Here is a 21,069-nt window from a genome sequence, read left to right as displayed (position 1 = left end):
TAGACAAGCCCACTGATGACTGCTCATTGAGCCCAATGATCTAACCAGTTATGTTTCTACCTTACAGTACAATACCTTAAAATGTTCTTCAACCAGCTACTCACTAGTGTATTAGTATATAGATTAATATTGTGTGAACCCTGAAGCCCCAGAAACTGGCACAAGACACAAGGGGGAGCTCCCACTTTTATACAGAAAATCATAGAGGTTAGGGTCACAAGCCAATGGGCCAAAAGGAGGAAACAGGTGAAAGGTAAAGAAACATCAACACCATGGTAACATACATTCAGCACCTTAATTTCTCCCCCATCCCCCGCACGCACACGCACACACACACACACACACACTGACACACACACACACACACACACACACACACACACACACACACCCCTCTGAAGGTGTTCCCAAACAAGACTTTAGTCACCAGAGTACTCAAACTGCAGCCTGCATCAGACTCCAAGTCTAAAACCAGCTCCTTCAGTCCACAATCCTGCCTGACCAAGCCAGTGAGATCTCCAGCTCCACTGTGCACTCCTCTGTACATTATAGGGCTGACCAGGTTCCACCTGCACACTGCTCTCTCTTCCCTTTCCTCCAGCTTCAGTCTTCCTTGTCCTTCTTCCCTTGCCCCCTTCCCCACTGCCAGTCCCTGGGGGGTTTCTGGGAGTTCCAGTCCAAATTAACAGACACCATAACTCTGCAGACTGCCTCCTGGTTCCACCTGCTGTCACACACATTACTGTATCACATCCCAGTTTTAATGTGATCTTGAGCTATGTTTTTGAATAAATTGCATTAGAGCTGATACATAAAGATAAAAATCCTTATTTTTGTACAAGAACATCTTAATACACTAAGAAAAAAATAACTATCTAAAATTTTTCTTCAAATTAGCAGAGAGATTTATTTGCATCCAGTATAGATGCAAAATATTTTGCTATATCTACTCTCCAAAAGGTCATGTGTACTTTGGACTGGAAAGTTTTACAGTACTGAAATACTGATTTTAAAAATATACAAAGAATCCAACACAACAAATGGCTGGATAAGGGCATAGTATCATGAACACTCAAGAACTTACTGGGTGCTTCTACATGTGCGCTTTACTGCAGAGTTGACTGATTGGTTTTGCAGTAAAGTGTCACCATCCACACACATGCCAGTATTAGGGTGCAATAAATTAATTACCTCCACCATAAGCCATGAGCGACTAGTGCCTCCTGAATCTGGGGGGGGCACCCAAAGAAGATGCCGATGGCAGTGGCCCTGTCGGGGGGGGCACCAGCCCTGCCAACACAATTGGTGTCGGCTGTCAGGGGGGCATTGGCCCCATCAGGAGGGGCATGTGCACTCCTGTGCACCCCGTACTAATTGCCTATGCCATAAGATATCACTGTCAGGGACAGTACTATCTTACACCGGACTAATTAACTGCAATCAAATGCTTGTGTTGATGGTGACTGCCAGGCACAAATTGCACCGAGTCAGCACAGCCATATGGCGGCCAGACCCCCAGCTCCTGCCAGACCCTCCGCCACCCAATGACACCATCCAGAGTTTTGGGTTGATCCCCCCCATTCCCCCTGCCAGTCTGAGGCTGCTCCACCCTGGCTCTAATTGCTTGGGTCCTGGGCTCATGGGTAGACAGTGCCTGGGAGCAGTTAACTCTGGCATGAACTGCTCTGGAGTTTATTGTGTCATCTGAATAGCATGTGTTGATGCATCACCTATGTAAAAGATTGTGCTGTATTCAACAGCTTGTCTAAGTATAACCCAACCATGCAGTCTGTTCAATAAAAATGACCACTGACAAAAACTCTTGCCCCTTGCAAACTTATTACTAATTTATTCTTTCCAGGTAAGAAGTAATAGAAACAAAATATGTATAAAACTGATCAGAAAAGTGGAGATTGGCCACATCTTGATAAGACCACACTTAATTAGTAAATTATAATTATAATTAAATAATGAGTTCAGTTTTAATCCCTGTTTTTGTCATTATCCACTAAACAAAATATGAACAAAGCTTGAAAAGACGCTGATAAATTTGTCTTTTACCCAAACAATATTATATCAATAAATATTTTGTAGAAAATAACATGCTTTGTGATATGAAAGATAAATATTAAAACATGTAAACATTGCTATGTGTTTAAAAATAATTTGTGATATCTGAAAGTGTGTAAAAACAGGCACAATGTATTATTTTTAGTTTTTAGTTAACATTGACTTGGGAGGACATTAAACTTATTAATGCCGTTCTAAGGAGAAACCATCCTCTGAAGAGCAAACTGAAATCATGCAAGTGTTGGTAACAGAAGAATTCCAGTAGTAAAACTACACCAAGTTTTAGTAATTTTAAACGGAAAATTATGGTGATTGAGAACTATAAACAACTGCAAATTGACTTAGGCTACAATGTTTGTAGTCTTGGTGTGAGAAAGTGAGATTTTTTTTGGTTCAAGAGTTTTCTGTCAAACATCCAACTAGGAGCATTCATAGTTCAAAGCTTCCAGTGAAGCATTGCCTTTTAAAGTTATAAATAGAGCCCCAGAAGTAGTATTTGTTATAGAGTGGATTGGACTTCTCTTCAGTTTCACTGCTGCAGCTGTCTCCTCTTGTCAGGTCTGTGGTTCATGCAGCTCCAGCCAGGCAGTTAGTAAATGCTACAAACTCTAGTCATCTCTAAGAATAAACCTCTTAATAACAACAGCCTGTGTCAACCCGAATCATTCTGGAATCTAGTTTGGGAAAATGACCCAACTCATGACTTCATATTAAATGGTCTATATAAGTCACGGAAAAAACCAGGTGGCTTCAGACAGTGAGCAGATTGGATTTGAGCAAAAGGGAAAACTGCCTCTAAAAGGTAATTGAGTGAGCACTAATACTGAGTGAGCACAACAATGTCACAGGTATGGGATGCTCTTTGTTAAGTTGAATTCTGTGTTGATCTGTGATGTCTGACATATTGCTTAATGATGCTTAAGTAGCTTGTTTCAATGTATTTGTGCTAATCCTTCAATCAACCAAAGATTTCTCAGGTAACTGACCCCTGTGTTTCAAGATTTTCAAACAAACTCTTTGAAAAACTTTAACAATGAAACTTTCAACAATTATTTTGCTACTGAGGAAAAGAAATTTTCACTAAGCACGACATAGAAGCTCATAAGCTAGAGGATTGAAATACATTGGTGGTACGGGAGTAAGGTTCCCAATTTTGCTGCTTTGGTGACAGTTTTAAATGTATGCATGGCTCTTGCCTTTCTGGAATTTTCTACAAGAAAAGCCATTGCAGAAGCCATATGCGATGATTGTTGAAATGCAGAAATAGGCAGGTTCCTGGTGTGTCATTTGAACCGTATTTAGTACTCCTTCTCCCTAAGGAGATGCTTCCTCTGAACTGTGCTGCTGGTAAAATGGTGCTTATATAATGAAGTGCAGGGAAACAATGGGTATGACGACGTGAATGTTTTAGACTTTAGAAACAATGGATGTTAAGACCCAGATTCCTTCTTTAACTCCAAACGGACCGTGTGCAGCCTGTAAGTTAGTTTTTACCCCCCGCCCCCGCTTAAGCATTTTAAAGTGTCCTAAAAATGAATTCAAAACTCAAGACCTTTATGAATGCGTAATGTTTTCAACCAAGTGTGTGTGTAATTATATATTGATTCTCTAATAGAGACAGCATGTTATATGACAGAGGTAAAATGGAAAGAAAGCTTTATAGGGACCGTGTACTGTAAGGATAGAGAAAAGAAACCTAACAGGCAATATAGAGGAATTCAGTTCTGCTTATTCTCTTTACCAAGTGAAACAGTCTTGACAGTAGTAGTCAGATCTTGTAAACTAACACTTTCTGCTGTTGACAGCAGGAGCCCAGACTGCCCTGTTTTGACTACTAGGAATGGCTCCTGGCTAAGACCCTGCTCCTGAATCCATTTGTGACTCAGAAGTAATTAAAAATAATTCTGTTCCTTGCCAGTTATAATAAGGCCTGTTAGTGCCAGCAGGCCTGAAGGTCCCTCTTTTAGGCTGTGAGTTCACTGTAGCAAGAAGTATTTTTATATAGCAGATTTATAAAGATGCATTAGTTATATGAGCAGGGATTTGATAGTGGGATCACAAGCTTTTTGTTGTTCTGATTTAGAAGTACCCATGCCATTAAAAACCTATGTGCACTATCATCATGGCACATGTAAGTACCTGAAAAGTATGCAAATTACTATATTTACTTCAATCCAAGATAACTCTTAATTTAAGATGATACCCCCACCCCCCATTATTAGATTACAGACATGGAAACTTATAAATTTGTTTTAATTTTCCATGTCTGGAATCTAGTTATTGGAGGGTCCTCTTAAATTCATCTCCCCCACCACTGCCACAGGAAAAGTAGTGGCAGGAAATGCAGTGGCTGGAGGGAAGGTATCTTGCTTAACACCCCTTATCTCCCACTTGCCACTTGCCCCACCCTATGCCTGCCTTCCTGCCACCTGTCTCCACCTGTGCATTCCCCTATGTCCCCCCCCCCAATTTCCGCTTGCTCCACGTGTCCCCTTTGTCAGGCTCCCCTCATTCTGCATGTCCCTGCCCCCACTACCCTTTCCCCGTGCTCCTTCCTGCATTGCATTCCTCCTTCCTCTACACTCCCTGCACAGGCACCATGTGCCACCCTCTTCTACACTCCCTTCCCTCACGCTTCCTGTACTGCACGCCCCCCCACCCCACCCCCACCTGATGCAGGAGCCACCCTGGCCCCATCCACAACCACAGCAGCTGCATGCCTGGCTCATATTTAAGTCTAAGACAAGGAGGGTTTTCCCCCCCGTGTAGAATGGGGAGAAAATCCTCATTTTAGATTCAATTAAATACTGCAATTCACATTATATAACCAGTTTTCATACAGACATATAAACAAAACTAAATTATAGTGATTTGAAACAGTGATTCTGAACTTGGGTGCCTTGAGATCCTTTCAAAGGTAGTGCAGGGTGACACACAATGTTAGCACCCTTAGGTGTGCAAACATGATTCACATGATAAACCCAGCGATTTCAAACAGGAATCCATGGGCACTTTACATAAAGGGACATGAGTTAAAGCAACCCCACCCCCAACCCAACAAACATTCAGAAGTTGGGTGGGGGGGAGGAATTGACCTCCACTTTGTAGCCAGTCAAGCCCAAGGAGCCTTCCTTCAGCCTCTCTCTCCAACCCTCCCCCGCCCCCCCAGGTCCTTGGCTGTCTGCAGGAAGGGAATGGGCAGGGGGGAGGGGAAACAGCTGCAGCTGAGGTTTGCCCAGCCTGAGCTGGAGGGACGGGGGAGGAGCCTTGAGGTGGTGGGCTTCAATCCACCTGCCCCTGCCCAGCTCCGGTTGGGGAAACCCCAGCTGCAGCTTGCTCTCCTTCCTCCATTCCTCGTGGCTCCTCCCCATCTGTATCTAGGGAGAAGGTATCACCAAAACACCTATAGGCTAGGGGATGACCTCAGCAGCACAATATCGGAAAGGGATCTCAGAGTCATAGTTGACTCCAAGATGAATATGCACCATCATTATGATGAAATAATCAGTAAAGCTAACTGCACTCTGTCATGCATAGGCAGGTGCACCACGAACAGGTCCAGGGAGGTGATGCTTCCCCTCTATACAGTGCTGGTCAGGCCACAGCTGGAGTACTGCATCCAGTTCTGGGTGCTGCACTTCAAGAGGGATGTGGACAAGATGGAGAGGGTTCAGAGGAGGGCCACTTGTATGGTTAGGGGCCTGCAGGTAAGGTCCTATGAGGAGAGGTTGAGGGACCTGGATCTCTAGCCTCTGCAAGAGAAGGCTGAGAGGGGATCTTGTGGCTGTTTACAAATTCATCGGCGGGGGGAGGGAGCAAGGAATAGGAGATGCTCTGTTCACCAGGGCGCCCCTTGGAGTAACTAGGAACAACGGCCACAAACTGACAGAGAGCAGATTTAGGTTGTACATCAGGAAGACCTTCTTTATGGTAAGGGCTGCCAGAATCTCTAATGGGCTTCCAAGGGAGGTGGTGCTCTCCCCTACCTCGGAGGTCTTTAAGAGGAGACTGGACAAGCACCTGGCCGGCATCACATACATAACCCCAGCACTCTTTCCTGCCCAGGGCAGGGGGTCAGACTCGATTATCTACTGAGGTCTGAAACTACGAAACTATGAAAACACTCTGACATCCTGGGGACTTCCTGGTTTCTCTGCAACAGAAGAATGGCTATATATTTTTTGTAGTCAAAATTCTAGTGAAAAACTAAAAGCTGACATTTTCCAGGGGGTATCTCAAGTCTATGAAGGGGTGCCTAGAGACTAAAATGTTTGAAAACCACTGGAGTAGATATTCAACCTATCTTTGTTATTACTTATGTGAAAGATAAACCACTTCTGATAAAAAAACTCTGTTGAGATTTTCTTTTTAGCCTTTTGCACTTGGTTTCTTTGGCCAGTTATATGGTACTTTCCCCTTGAGGCCTGGAGGATAATTTTGTTTCCCAGAACAAATTTCAACCGCATTGGCAGCAATTTTTTCTCAAGCATTCTTAAGTACTAAAAGAAACACAAGCGGGACTCACCACTGCAGCCAGCCTTCCTTATTCCAAGAACTATTCTTACACACATTGCTTCCATTAAGGGAATATTCAGTTCATTACCAAGCTATGTAAAAAGAGTTATTTGCCACCCTGTTAAGAAGTCTGATGTAGGATATAACTACAGTTATGCAGGCCAGACTACAGTTGTTCAGATAAGACACAAACACACTAAAATCAAACAGTTGGGCTATTGTTATCCATTGGATTTACTGAATTGTATGCTGATGTCTAAGTTACCACCATGTAGGCCATGATCCAGGTGTAAAGTGATGAACTGCCAGGAAAGAGGTTAGCAGCACCAGTTGTTACTAACCAGTGTTCTGCCATTCCTAGAAATACTAGTTGTTGCAGGGAGTTGAGAAGAGGAGAGGTTGCTTTTGGATATTAGTCATTGGGAGGAAGAAAGCCAGGTAGAGAAATGAGACCTGTACAACTTGCATTACTGACAAAAAAATTTGATCAATAAAAATTCAAGTCTGTAACCATTGGATATATCCATCTGTGCTGTGGGGCTTGAGATTTCATTCACCTTCTTCAAGTTATGAATCCAAACAATTCTGTATATATTTCGTGCCTGTAGACAACACCCTGCAAATTACACTTCCATTTTGCAAACAATTCTGGTCAGGCATAAGCAGAGACTGGAAGCTCTCAAACCTGATATGTGGGGCTTCAGCCAACTATCAAAGATGAGTAACTATAGACAAATATTTAATTTGAATCTATGAAACTAAAGCACAATTTATTCCTAGAATCTTAAACAGTTTTACAAATAATGAATAGATATAAAAATATAGTATGTTTAGATGAATGCAGAATTAAGACAAGGCTTTTAAGACTCAGAACTTGCCCAGAATACTGCCCCATGTTTAAGTAGTGTCTGTAGCCCAGGGTCACTGGCGTATCTAGGGTGAGAGACCAAAGCCCAAGAGAAAGTCATAAAATTCAGGCGGGTCATCTGCTTACTCTTGGTGAGGATGAAGTAGGAACTCATATGCTGATAATCCACAAATATTGAACTCCCTTCTCCTTGGAGTAGGGGGATGATAGTTAAGATCTCCCACAATTCCCTGGGAAAGAATTTTAGAACAGCTGGGCCTACTGCAATACTGAAAACCGAGAGACTCCCCAGTTGCCCCTAGTGACATACATGGCTGTTGACACCCTGGTGCCAAATTTGATTTTTACCACAGCGGCTAGTCATGCTACCTTATTCATCCTGCATACTGAAACATTTTGAAAGCATTTCCTCAGGATAGTAGCTTAATGGCTGTTTTTTGTAAAATCACATAAAGATACAAATTCTTCCATTTCTACTTTTTGCTCACTATGCTCAGGGTTCCTTAACTACTGCTCTCTTTTGGTGCTCACTTCCAAAGACAGCAGGCAAAATGTGATAAGGTATGATTATAAACCGGGGATAGGTAACCCCTTGCAGGCAAGCCGGTCAGTGGCCTGTGGAGACATTTTCCTCGGCACACCAGATGGTGTGCCGAGGAACTTGTTTAAAAAAAAAAATGTTTTAAGTTGCTACTCTGAGCTCTCTAAAGTAGCCACAGCTCCCACCACCATGGCAGGCACCGGGAGCGGGGTCCGGAGAACACAGGCAGGGATGCAGGCACGCTGCCTGCGTCCTGCTGACCCCGCCTCTGCTGTCTGTGGTAGTGCTGAGCTTCACAAAGTTTCACAAACTCAGCCACGGGCACCAGCGGGCAGGGGCAGCAGAACGCAGACTGTGTCCCTGCCTGTTTTCTCCTGACCCCACCCCTTGGGCCTTCTGCAAACTGAGGCCAGCAGACTCTCCCAGCACAAGCTGCCTCAGGTGTGGGGGAAGAAATGGCACTGAAACAACACCCAGAGCTCACACTGACCTTGGCAAGGTATCATGAGTGACTCAGAGAGGCATGTGCCCCTTACCTGCCCCCCCGTTTCCAACAAGGCCACCTTGCGCCGTGCTACTGGACAGGTCTGGAGCTGGGCCTGTGGCCACAGAAAGTGGCCTGAGCCCAGCCACCATACCGTGCAGCGAACCTCCCCCGACACTGCCTCCAGTGCCACCTCTGTGCCCACCTGCCTGACTGCATTGGTAGGGAGGAGGGGAGGGGAAACCAGCAGCAGTGGTCACCTCGTGGGCCCAGTGCCCATGCCGCTTGCCCTCCCACCTGCATTGCTGGGTGGCTGGGCTCTGGCGGCCGGTCCTCGTAGTTTCTTCCTCCTCCTTCCCTTCCTCCCCTCTTTCTCTTTTTCCTTTTTTTCTCTCTTCTCTTTCTTTCTCTCTCTCTTTTTCTCCTGTTCTCTCTTCTTTTTCTTCTACCTCTTTTCTTTTTCTTTTTTCTTTCTCTCTTTTCTCTCTTCTCTCTTTTGCTCTCTTCCCTTTCTCTCATCTTTTTCGCTATTCCCTTTTTTGTCTTTTTCCTTTCTCTTCTTTTCTATCTTCTCTCCTCTTTCTCTTTCTTCTTACTCCTCTTTTCTCTTTTTCTCTCTCTTCACTCTTTTCTTTCTCTTCTCCCCTCTTTTTCTTTTCTTCTCTTTTTTTCTCTCCCCTCTTTTTCACTGTCCCTAGTTCTCTCACTCTCGCCTCTTTTTCTTTCTCTCCCCTATTTTACTTCCTCCTTTTTTATTTTCTCTTCTCTTTTCTTTTGCTTTTTTCTTTCTCTCTTTTCTTTTCCTCTTGTCTCTTTTTTCTCTCTCCCCTCTATTTCTCACCCCTCTTTTTCTCTTTTCTTTATTCTTTCTGTCCCTCTTTCTCACTCTGCTCTTTTTGCTCTTTTTCTTTCTCTTCTCTTTTTCTCTTCTTTCTCTCTTTCTCTTTTTTCCGCTCTCTCATCACAACATGCTTAACAAAAAAAAATACACAATAACAAAGGTAGCATATGAAGTTTTATTTATTGTCACCAGGATTAGAATTTTTAGAAAACCTGGTATTTACTGTAAAAAAACCCATTTATGATAATCTATACTAATCTGCAGGGAATCCTGCCATGTACCCCCCACCATGCTGCCCTGCCCCAGTTTTGTGTTTTCTGGCATGCCGGCGCTCTGGCATCTTACAAGGTAGATATTGTGGGGGTTTTGTATTCTGGCCAAAAACATCATCTATCTCTGTTATAAACCATTTCTACTCTGTTTTTTTACACCCTGGGTTTGAAAATTATTTCACCCCAAAATCTGAGATATAACTCTGGTTCTCTCAATTACTAGGGAGAGTACTTTTGAAATTTAGTTCAGGAAGATGCATTTTTTACAAATACAGAATATTTCTCATCTCTTCATTATCTGAATAAAAATCAAACTGCATACTGTTTATTTGTCTGCAATGTACTTATCTATAGATCCTAACAGAGTGTACAAAACAGAGTATGTAGATACCCGCTCTTTGATTCCTGCTCCTCCCAGACTTTAAAACCAACTGCCTGGGTGAAGAAGAGAAGTACATTTAGCTATAATAACCTAATGATGCAATATCTTTTGGCTATTTTTCCTAGTTCATTGTGTTTTTTTAACTTTATATATCCAGCAAATTAGTGCACATTCCAGTATTTATATTTGTTTTTTATTTTATCTTAAACTAAATAATATAGGCTAGACCCCTAGCATATGAGTAAAATATCTAGTTTCCCTTTAACTGGAGAAAAATGTATGTTTTGTTTGTATGTGATGATGTGTCACACCATCTGCAGCCCCATTTTCAAAATCCTAGAGTTGCCCATGATTGGACTACACTGTAGGCATGTCTACATGCTCATTTATGCTGTTTTAAATTTACTGTGCAGTAAGTGGGCATAAGCCAGCATCTACATGTGCAGGTCAGAGAAGCCTGCCATGTGCCCCTGTGGCCACTGAGGAGAACTCCAGCCTCTGGTCACAAGGCTGCCAGCACTTGAGACTAACTTTAGACCCAAACTGAAGCCAGAGCCAGCTGCTAGCACTTGGGACTAACTTTAATCCCAAACTGAAGCAAAGAGAGGCAGCCAAGCCAGGAGCCTTGGGGCTGGGCTCAGGCCAGCCCCCTAGTGGCTGGGTAGACCCAGCAGGCAGGCCCCCTGGGTTCCTGTACAGTAATATGTCTTCACATGTGTTACTGCATAGTAACTAATTAGGCAGAAATTTGATACCTGCATGATGCAGGTGTCAAATTTACACTCAAGTCAGGATAAGTCACCATATTTACTGCGCAGCACAGGTGTGCATGTGAGTCACATGCCCATACTGCACAGTAATTTTTGTTACTGTGCAGTAAATGGGCATGTGTAGATGCACTCTGTATCAACTTCATATGCTGTAGCTATGGGATATTTTAGCTTTGTCTACTGCATATATTGTAATGTGAAATATTGACATTTTTCCATATATCAATATTTTTAGCCCACCCCCATGAAAAAGAAGCGCCCTCCAGTGAAGGAGGAAGATCTTAAAGGAGCCAAAGGAAAACTCTCCAGCAACCAGGAAATTAAATCCAAAACCTATCAAGTCATGAAGGAATGTGGTAAATCGGCTTTCTCTTTACTTGACATAATTAAACTATGTTCAAAGTAAATTTTTAGTTTAAGTAATAGCCCTAAATAAGGCATGCAGCTCTTAAAAGTATCCAACTTGGACTTATGTGGGCAATTTATGTTTGTTCTCTAAGCATAAATGGAACCCAAGCATATACATGAAAGTCCATCAGTGTAATATTGGAGGAAATCTTTGTCATATAATACAGGCCCATCAGGTATTCTGGCCTGGTTGTGGGCATCATATGAAAAAAAAAGAAATTATTTGCTTCCCACTTATTCAGTTTTACCAAGTGGTATTCTAAAGATGAAAGGTTCTGCATCAAGTGAATGCCCTTCCTCTCACTGCCCAGACTAAGCACTGAAAAATGGAAACCTCTTTTCATGGATCAAACTAAGTTCTTGTTGCCTTTCTGTCCAGTTGTGTGTGTTTGTATAAATAAGGATTGAGTTTAAAAATGAGTAAAGATGAGAGGGCTTTGTTTAACATTCAGAGATACCTGGGCTCTCAACTGAGAGATATTAGATATGTTAAACTGTAGGATATAAACTGGGAAAGAAAGAAGAGAAACATCACAGACTGAAATCTATAGTATGTTGCTCATGTTTGAGATTTCATGGAAAGCAAGAAGAAAGTTATGATTCAATTTTAATCTAATGTCAATACAGTATACGGGACTAAAAACATGTTTTCAGAGCTCCTACTGTAGTTGTAGGGGTCCCCTTCTCAACGGGCTGAGTTGAAGATAATGGTTTCAGGATGGCTGTTGACAGTCTGCCATATGTCTAAAACAATAACACTCTATTTAGCTGCTGAGTAATGCAACTATGTGTGCAGAAAAATCTATGCATTCTGTACCATTTGGGATACTTGGGAGGTCTTGAATTTCCATGCAGTTGACAGGGATGGTGAATTAAGTCACTGAAAAGGTGTATGTGTTTCAGCAGTCCAGCTGTTATTGGTATAAATCTTTTGTACTGACCAAACCTTCTTGTTCTGATTTCTTTTTCAAGAACAAATGGGCTCTGTGGCACCTTCTGTATTCAGTCGAGATCGGACAGGAGGTGAAACAGTCTTTCAGAAGCCTAAAGAAGAACCACCAAAGAGTGTGTTTGGCTGACAACCAAATTTAACATGTATAACAGAGATTTACTAACCAGTCCCAAAATTGCTGTCACTTAAACTAAACTTACTGCTACACTTAATTTTTTTAAGTAGTCATTAATTAGAGAGGGGATTCATTCTGAATGGTACAACTTCCTTTTATAATTTTTTATTATGTATTTTCTGTCCATGCTTTATTTGCTACAAATCATTTCATAAAGTACCTGGTCATTGGACGCAGCCTGGCACAGTAATGATAATTTTCTAGCTACTCTTATTGATTAGTTTGAGTATATTTAAGGTTTTGTTCCACTGTTGTGCTTTAGTTCAATTTTAGATATAATCTTAAGTGCAAAAAAGTAAAAATAAATACTAAAATTATGTGGTTTTGATTTTCAGTACAATTGTTTCTAACTACAATGTTTTCATACTACTTCCACTTCCAGAGTTGGACTTTTTTTTTCAATATCCTGATGAAAAACATGATTTTTATCTATTTTTTCTTTATATTTTCCTATTGTTCGGTCTCAGATACATTCCATGAGGACTGAGATCTGTGAAAAGGATTATTTACTATCAGGGAGTGAAATTAAATCCAGTATAACTGAATTCTTACACATTCAAAACTCCAGCCAGCTTTGAAAAATCTCAGAGCAGAACCAACCTGTCCATAGCTTAACAAAATGAAGAGGGCTCCATTTGTGTACATATACTTTGTTGAGGGAAGAAACAATGGCTCAGTGATTGGTGATAGCTCAGATCCCTGGAGCCTCAAATTCACGTCCTTACTCTAGTACAGACTCCCTGCATGAGTGTGAAAAAGTTGTATAGAGCCTCTGTGCATGGGTTATCCAGTTCTATAATGGCATTAACTGGGTAGTAACAATTGCCAACTGCACAGGGTTTAAAGGGTAAAAGAATGTAAAGATCATAAGGATTTTTGTAACCAGAGGGCTGGGGACATAAGGGACATGGTGAGCTTTAGAAATAATCTGAAATTATAATGCAAATACATTACATTCAGGACTCTGCAAATCTGAAGTACACTAACACTGTTGCCAAGTTATGACAAGTGCAATTGCACTCCCTCTATGAATTGTTCTAAAATTAAGTCTCCTTCCCTATCTTTGACACTTGTATGCATTGTATTGCTATTTGGATTTGGCCATGATAAACAAATAATGGGTGATGGGCATTCTCAAAGTAGACATGCTATATCTAGGGGGGAGTGGCAAAATTAAATTGAAGCTGTTGTCCTAAGAATGTAACATATATGTACATATTTGCAAACTTGAGTTGAGTGTACATTTGGCACAACTTTGAACCAAGTTTTTTTCTTTTGAGGGTCAAAAAATATGGTCCATTTTTCTCCTCTATTTTTACCCATTGTGAAAAGTTGTATTTGTGAGATCTGACTGGAAATGTGAAGACATAGGTGTCTCTTCTCCATGTATTTCTAGCCTGACTAGAACAAAAAACTCAGTTTGTTCACATAAAATTAATCTTATGAGATCTTCATGTCCTTCCTTTAAAATTTAATATTGCTTTTATTTTAAGAGAAAATTGTTGTCTATTGAACTATATGGGCACATTCAGATGAGTGTGCACATGCCCCTTACAGCATCTCAAAGCCCTTTGAGAAGCTACAAGAGGCACATGCAGGAACAAAAAGACGTTCCTCATGCTGCAAATTAGCAGTGTGGGGGCAAAAGTAGACCCCTGGATATGCAGGGGTCAAAAAATACCCCAGGTCAAAAAAGCGGGGGAGGCAACGGAGGCTTGGGTCCTCCACAAAGCTGCTCTGGCAGTGATCCAAAGAGTCTCTATGTCTGGTCCTCACCCTTGTATATATCATGAGGCACTACATTTCAGGAGGCACTACTTCACTGTCAGGGCAGCTAGGAGCTGGAACCAACTTCTAAGGGAAGTGGTGCTTGCCCCTACCCTGGGGGTCTTCAAAAAGAAGCTAGATAATTACCTAGCCGGGGTCATTTGACCCCAGCATCCTTTCGTGCCTATGGCAGGGGGTTGAACTAGATGACCTGCTTAGGTCCCTTCTGACCTTACTAACTACGAAACTATGAAACTATGGTGTTGAAGCATGCTGGCTGCGCATGCAGCTCCTGTGGGGTGCATGTGGCCCCTGTTGGGGGGGCCAGTAGCTCCTGTTGGGGGGGCAGTCTGTGAGTTGTGTGGGGTCTGCTCCCTGTGGGGGCATGGGACCCACCTCTCTTGAGCAGCCCCCCACCAGTCTCCCTACAATCTACCCACATCCCCCCATTCCCATTCCTACCCCCCTTCTGCAAACCCCACATCCCCCCAGCACACACTGTGCATGCTCAGCTGCCAGACAGGATGAGACCTGCTGGCGGGAGCTATGACTGCGAGGGCAGTTGTTCTCCCATCCTGGTTAGTGAAGGAGTCAGAGGGAGCTCTAATTGTTCTATGATAAGAAAACCAAAGGCAAACAGCAAAACATATAGATATTTAGAATTCATTTTATTATAACGATAGAGACACTGATAGGCTTCCAAATTGCTTTAACACTGTAGATATATCAATAAAACATTGCCCAACTGATCGCTGTCTCTCTATCTCTCTCACTTTCTCTACATATAGTGGTCTTTTGTTTTAATTGTGAAGGAGCGTGGATTTGGGGGTATTTTACAGAGTGACTTCAGGATTTTTTAATCAGGGATTTTTCAGTTTTCAAATAGGGAAAACCAGAATTCCTGCTAGGGAAGAAAGTAGCAGGATCCAAGCAGAGGAGCCTGCTCAGAGCTGGCACTGGGGACCCAGCTGGAGGTGGCTGACCTCCTGGCCAACTGGGGCCAGGAGGACATGCTTTGACAGTTCAAAGCAAGACACCTCACTGGGAACATCTTCTGGGCAAGACACTGGACCCATGACAAGGCTGAAGAGCTGCCACTTGTATTCGAGCCCCCAGAAGTGGCTGAAGGAGTGCCCCAGGTGCCCCCATGTTGTGCGGCTACCAGCACTTTACAGCAGTCACTGAAGGGCCTGAAGACTGAACATCAGGACCTGGCTGCATGAGAAAACCAGGCTCTGGCCACCCTCCCACAAGGGGAGGCTCAGGACCTCTATAGCTACCCAGTGCCATCCTGGCCAGAAAGACTCTAGCACCCATCTCTGGAGCCCTGCTAGGACCTCCAGGGGCACAGGCAGGGTGTGTAAGGAGGGCCAGTCCAACCATTGGGTGAACTAGGTGGTCGCCTAGGGTGCCAACATTTTTGGGGGGAGGGATGCCAAAATTATATGCAGAACAAATTACAGGAACATCATTCTAAATAACAGCCCTGGCCAGCTATGGGTCTAAGACTTTTGGTTCGGTAAGGGGAAAAAGACCTCCGAAAAGATCTCAGAGGAAAGATCATTAGAATTGTGACTCCTACATTTTTCAACTGTCAAGCAGACTTATGACAAGACCATACCACTCACAACATCATGCTAAAAAATAAACCCCTAAGCTTAGATCATCTTACAGCTTCTGATACTGATTTCTTACACCTTCCTTCTCCCTTCCAACCACCCTTTTTTAAATCTAAAGCACCTAGATTTTGTCAGTTGCATTTAAGATTTCATCAAGAATAAGATAACCAAAATACGGTGACTCCAGGTACAGATATGTATTTTGCCTGTAATTCAGGAAACAGGCTTCAAGGTAGCAAGTTCTTGGTTTGACTTTGTAGAGCTCATTTAAATTTATATGATGTAGAACTGATGTACAAATGTAGTTATTATCGTAAGTACACCTGAGTGGTCGTGTCTAATATTCTCAATTTTATAATGTCTAGCAGTGGTTGGAGTCAAATTGCTGAATCATTACATTTAATTCTTGTAAGAAGCTGTGTTATTTTTTTTTTAAAATAAGTTGAGCTGGGGTAAGCCTAATTTCCTCTATATTGGAAGTGGTAGGGGCACCAAGGTACATAGTTTGCCTAGGGTGCCAGTTACCCTTGGAGCAGCCCTGTGTGGAAGCGATGCCAGATCATGGACAGGACCAGCTGGTTCAGCACCAGCACTCTACCATGCAGAGAGAGAGAGCTCAGGATCCCTGCCTATTTCCAGAGCTGCTCCAACCATCCTTGCCTCCAACTAGGGCCAGTTCTCTGGCAGGGAGAGGTCTGTGGAGGCCAGGAACACCCTCAAGTAGAGCAGCTAGTCTGCGCTCCAGAGGATCCTGCAGAGCACGGGCGGGAGTGAGCCCACCTGCTACCTGTCAACCACTGCCAGGCCAAAGCTCGTGACCCAGCTGACCCAGGCAGAGGAGGCGGCCAAGTACAATGCCTGGCAGGTGTCCTCTAGCTCGAGCTGCTCCTGGACTGCATCCCTCTGCCGGGTGTGCCCCAAGTGTAGCTGCAGCAAGAAGTTGGATGCGCATCCTCCCCACATCCCACCATCTCTGAGCCAAAGAGAAAGCTGCCTGTTGCTCTTGACAAGCCAGCCAGAACTCCCAGAAGGCCTCCCTGAAGCCCACATCCTCCAGCAGACTAGAATTGAAATGCCAGTAGGCTGACCCTGGATGCCTATGCCCTAGCGTGGCCTAGGCCCAGACAAAGTAGTGATTGCTGAAAGGGGTCGGGTGGATGCCAGAGGAGTGGGCCTGGGCAAGGTGCGTCAAAGAGATATAAACCTGGTCCAACCAAAAGTGGCATACCTGCTCCTCCCCCACTCTCACATAGGTGAAGGCGGGGGGGTCCATAGGATGACAGGTATGCCAGATGTCCACCAGGGAATAGTTTATCAGGATCTCCCATACATATAAGGATGCCCAGAAGAGTGGCCTGGTTCTGCTCCCTGCTTGACCGGTATCACATGTCCAGGGTGACATTAAAGTCCCTGCCAAGAACCAAGCACTCACGAGGGCTGAGGGTGCCAATGTAAGTGGCCACCTGGCAGAATAAATCCGCCAACTCCAGGTCCCTCACAGGGGTACACATTCAGAAGATTCAGGACCAGCTCCTGCACCTAGACCTGGAGGCGTAGCAGGTAGCCTGTCACCACCTCAACATCCTGGAGAACCTCTGGCTGCAGGCCTGGGGAGAACAGGGTGGCTACCTTGTGTGAGGTGGCCGAGAGGTGACTAAAAAAGACCCTGCCTTCCCACTCCAGCCACCAATTAGGCTCATTGGCCAGAGTCATCAGGGTCTCCTGCAACAAGACCATGGGGTACCCTCTCTCCTGAAGGAAGCAGAGCACCCAGAATCTCCAGACACTCTTCCTGTAGCCATGGACATTGAGGGTCATGATCTTAAATGACCTCATGGCTGGTTGGTGGAGTAGACAGTTCAGCAGGGGCCTTGCACATCTCAATGCCTGATGTGGGGCTCACTGGCTCACATAGCATCTTCCCAAACATATAAAGGGTGTCTATGAAACTGTGGGCCACCTATAGATCCAGACATTGCAGCTTTTGGGCCCCTTGCCTTCCCTCACCAGCACCCTCGTAGTGGTGAGGATGCTGTCAAAATCTCCCCAGTGGTCCAAGGTGAGATGTACCTTGCTGGTGGATTGGTGGATGTAGGTGCAGGGTCAAGAAATGCAAGTAGCTCACCCCTGGGGACTGCCAGGACAGGTCTGCAGGCTCAACAGAACCTGCTGGGTCTCAGACATCCTCCTCCTGGTCCTGGGGTTCAGCAGGCTCCTTAGGCACTGTCTGAATTTTATAGTCCACTAAAAACCCAGACTATAGATGGGATTGGGAGAGCTCTGCAGACCCTTGGGACAGGGATGGGGGTAAGGATGGGGGTGGGGCTCCTTCACAAGATGGTGGGGTAGAGCTGGAGTTCCAGGGGGTCTATGCAGGGTCCCTGACAAGATAGGCTTGTTGATCAGGGGACCCAACCCTGACCCCCTTTGGGGCAGGCTGGAAGTGAGGTTTTTCTGGATGGGGGAGGGAAGAGACCTGTCAGACACCAGGCTGGCTTCGGTGTCTGCCTGGGAAAGGGGACCTCCCTCAGGGCTCACCAGGGTGAGCCCCAGGGCCCCTGTCTCCCCCAGATCAGAGAGGGAGGGCTTTGCAGCCAGACCTTTTTCTGGGTCGGCCTCACTCTCAGCACCCTTGGTCTCAGTGGGTAGGCCCTGGCCAGTGGAGTGAGAGGCTTCCTGCATGGGCTTCTGTTCAGGAGTGTCCAGCAGCCCTGAAGCCTCCTCTACTGGAATAACCCATTTAATCTTCCCCAGGGGTGGGGTGTTGGGCACAGCTGGGGAGGCCCCTAGAAGCTGAACCACTCCTTCTCCCCATGTGATGGTTTTGGAAGGGGGGACGGTTTCTCACCTTCATCAGAAGGCTCCAGCTGTGCCAGGGCCTCCCTCTTAGCTTTGTGCCTGAAGGGGATATGCACCCACTCAGCCAGGGGGTGGTCCTCAGGTGGACAGGCTTCAGTAGAAGGTGAGGGCTGGGGCAATGAGGCAGTTACAGTGGGGGCACGGCTGCAGGTGGGAGGGTCCCTCTTCCTCTCCTCCCCCAGCTGCTGTCCCCCTCCCCAGGACTCTGCAAACCTGGTTGGGGATGGGGTTCCCTGAGCTCACAGGGAGGCTTGTAGTTGTCACTAGGGTGGCAGGGAAGCCCCCTGAGTGAGGAGGGGGACTGGGAGAAGGGGCACTCCTTTTGCCAGTGGGACCTGTGGATGCCCTCCCCACCTGACCCATGGAGCATGGACCTGGAAGCACCACAGGTCCCCCAGCATTTAGAAAATCCTCACTAGGTTCCCCTGTAAAGGAATTATAGGGCTGCCCTCGACCTCCAGCTGCTCTCCTGCCACCAGCTGGATCATGACCTGGGGACAGAATGAGCTCACGTGGCAGAGGCTGGGGTCTCGGCACCTCAGCGAGAGGGCCACCACCAGGGAGATAACTCTCCCCACAGGTTGGAGATGGGGGAGCAGGGCCCAACTGGGGATATAAGGTGGGATGGAGCTGAGGACCACTCTGGTTCCCAGCTCTGAGAGCTCAAGCGGGAGGTACTCACCCTCCAACATGAGCCACCTCTCCACCACCTTTTGTGCAGCAGCCTCCAAGGCAAGGAAAAAGACCCCCTTGCCATGAAAGCGGGAGGGCACCACAATCTTGGGAGCCCCCACTACCTGACCCACACCTGCACCCAGATCTAAAAATGCAGGTTCTCCTGCCTGGGCAGTTGACACTTCACCCCATACCTATGGGTGAGTGCCGGAAAGGGGCCCCACTGCCCAAGCTGGAAGGGCCAGCAGTGGAGAGTCCAGGCCCCACAGCTGTGGGTCATCCTGCAGCTGCCTTTGCATAGCTGTGGTTCCTCCACTGTAGGTCTGCATTGGTGGGGCCAGGGCTAGGGTCAGGGACAGGCTGAGTGGATGTGCCAGTTGGTGTGGCACACCTGGTCCCTTCAGGGGCTGGTGGTCTAGGTTTAGGGTTGGGGCCCTTGCCCTTCCCACCCCAGCTGTGGAGGAGGCTGAAGAGGAGCCCTTCCCACTGCCCTTGCCCTTGGTCCCTGATGGTGGGGAAGAGTGCTTGGGAATTCCTCCAAGAGGGGCCAATCCAGGGTACACTCCCTGACCCTGCTGGAGTCTTACCTGCCCTCACAAGAGAGGTCTCAGGCTTCTCTACCCGTAGAGGAGGTCATTTGGACTCCGTCTCTGGGGTAAGGGCTGCAGAGGCATGCGCCCTCTCGAGGGCTTGGCTGGGATCTGCCCCCATAATGGGGGCTGCAGGAAGTTCTGTGGGGGCATCTGCCCCTCCAGACGGTTCTTTCCCTGACATGAGTTTACATAAGGGAGGGGAAACCAAAAAAGAAACCCAAAAATGTACAGTGGGGCTGGTGAATCTAATAGGGGCAGGTGGCTGAAGCCCACTGGGCTACATCCCCACAGGAAAAAAGCTGAGAGGGCTATATTTGGGGAATGTGGGGGAGGGGGAACACACACACACACACACACACACACACACACACACACACACACACGCACGGGCTGGGGAGATTTGAGCTGGCTTACTCAGCCACACAACAAACACCAGAGCAGGGGGAGTGGACCACCGGACTTATCACACAAGGGAAAAAACACACAGGGAAGGCTGCTGAGGCAGATGTATAAGATGGCTGGAGTGGTGGAGGGGCTTTGTTGGAGATCGGTTCAGGAGCCCCTCAGGCCTCCAGCTAGGCCAGGGGTGGGCAAAATATGGCCCGCAGGCTGGAGGCCATTCTATATCTGGTCCAAGGGGACCCTAAAATATTTAGAAAATTAATATTTATCTGTCATAGATTCATAGACATTAGGACTGGAAGGGACCTCAGAAGATCATTGAGTCCAGGCCCCTGCCCAAAGGGCAAGAAGTAAGCAGGGGTCATAGGATCCCAGCAAGATAGATATCCAAATGTTTCTTGAAGGCATTCAAAGTAGGTGGTTGAACCACCTCTGGCAGCAGTCTATTCCAAATCTAGGGGACTTGGACAGTAAAAAAGTTCTTCCTTATGTCCAGCCTGAAATAGTCACAGAGGAGTTTGTCACCATTCTATCTTGTCATCCCTTGGGGCACTCTGGTGAATGGACCAGAACCAAAGATCCTGATGAGCACCCCTGATAAACTTATAGGTGGCCACCAGATTACCCCAGTGCCTGCACATTTCCAGGCTGAAGAGGCCTATAGCTCTCAGCCTCTCATCATAAGGTCTGTTTTCCTGACCTCTGATCATGCACGTGGCTCTCGTCTGGACTCTCTCAAGCTTTTCCACATCCTTTTTGAATTGTGGAGCCCAAAACTGGACACAGTACTCCAACTGTGGCCTCACCAAGGCCAAGTACAAGGGGAGAATGACGTCCTGGGATTTGCTTGAGAAGCAGCTATGGATGCAAGCCAGC

The 21,069-nt window shown here is 45.8% G+C and overlaps 1 protein-coding gene across 2 annotated transcripts; it reads left to right on the top strand.

Moving 5' to 3' along the window:
• The first annotated feature begins 2,675 nt into the window (after window positions 1-2,675).
• MUSTN1 (musculoskeletal, embryonic nuclear protein 1) lies at window positions 2,676-12,595 on the top strand. Of its 2 annotated transcripts, none has more exons than XM_019547425.1 (3): window positions 2,676-2,872; window positions 10,979-11,099; window positions 12,124-12,595. In XM_019547425.1, exons 2-3 carry the CDS (start codon window positions 10,988-10,990, stop codon window positions 12,228-12,230), a joined length of 219 nt encoding a protein of 72 aa, XP_019402970.1. In that variant the 5' UTR covers window positions 2,676-2,872; window positions 10,979-10,987; the 3' UTR covers window positions 12,231-12,595. The 2 variants fall into 2 exon arrangements, with proteins under 2 accessions (XP_019402970.1, XP_019402969.1); XM_019547424.1 differs by having other exon boundaries at window positions 2,682-2,918.
• The last annotated feature ends 8,474 nt before the right edge of the window (window positions 12,596-21,069 follow it).

The sequence above is a fragment of the Crocodylus porosus genome, unplaced genomic scaffold, assembly GCF_001723895.1.
Source record: "Crocodylus porosus isolate Cpor-Errol unplaced genomic scaffold, CroPor_comp1, whole genome shotgun sequence".
NCBI classification, from domain to species: domain Eukaryota; kingdom Metazoa; phylum Chordata; order Crocodylia; family Crocodylidae; genus Crocodylus; species Crocodylus porosus.
The sequence above is the reverse complement of the archived record's forward strand: the minus strand, read 5'-3'. Positions and strand labels throughout refer to the sequence as shown.

Bases quoted from the DNA above. Each gene is read 5' to 3' on its own strand.
- MUSTN1 (XM_019547424.1), top strand. The intron at 11,100-12,123 runs GTAAATCGGCTT...TTCTTTTTCAAG, and splicing joins TCAAGTCATGAAGGAATGTG to AACAAATGGGCTCTGTGGCA.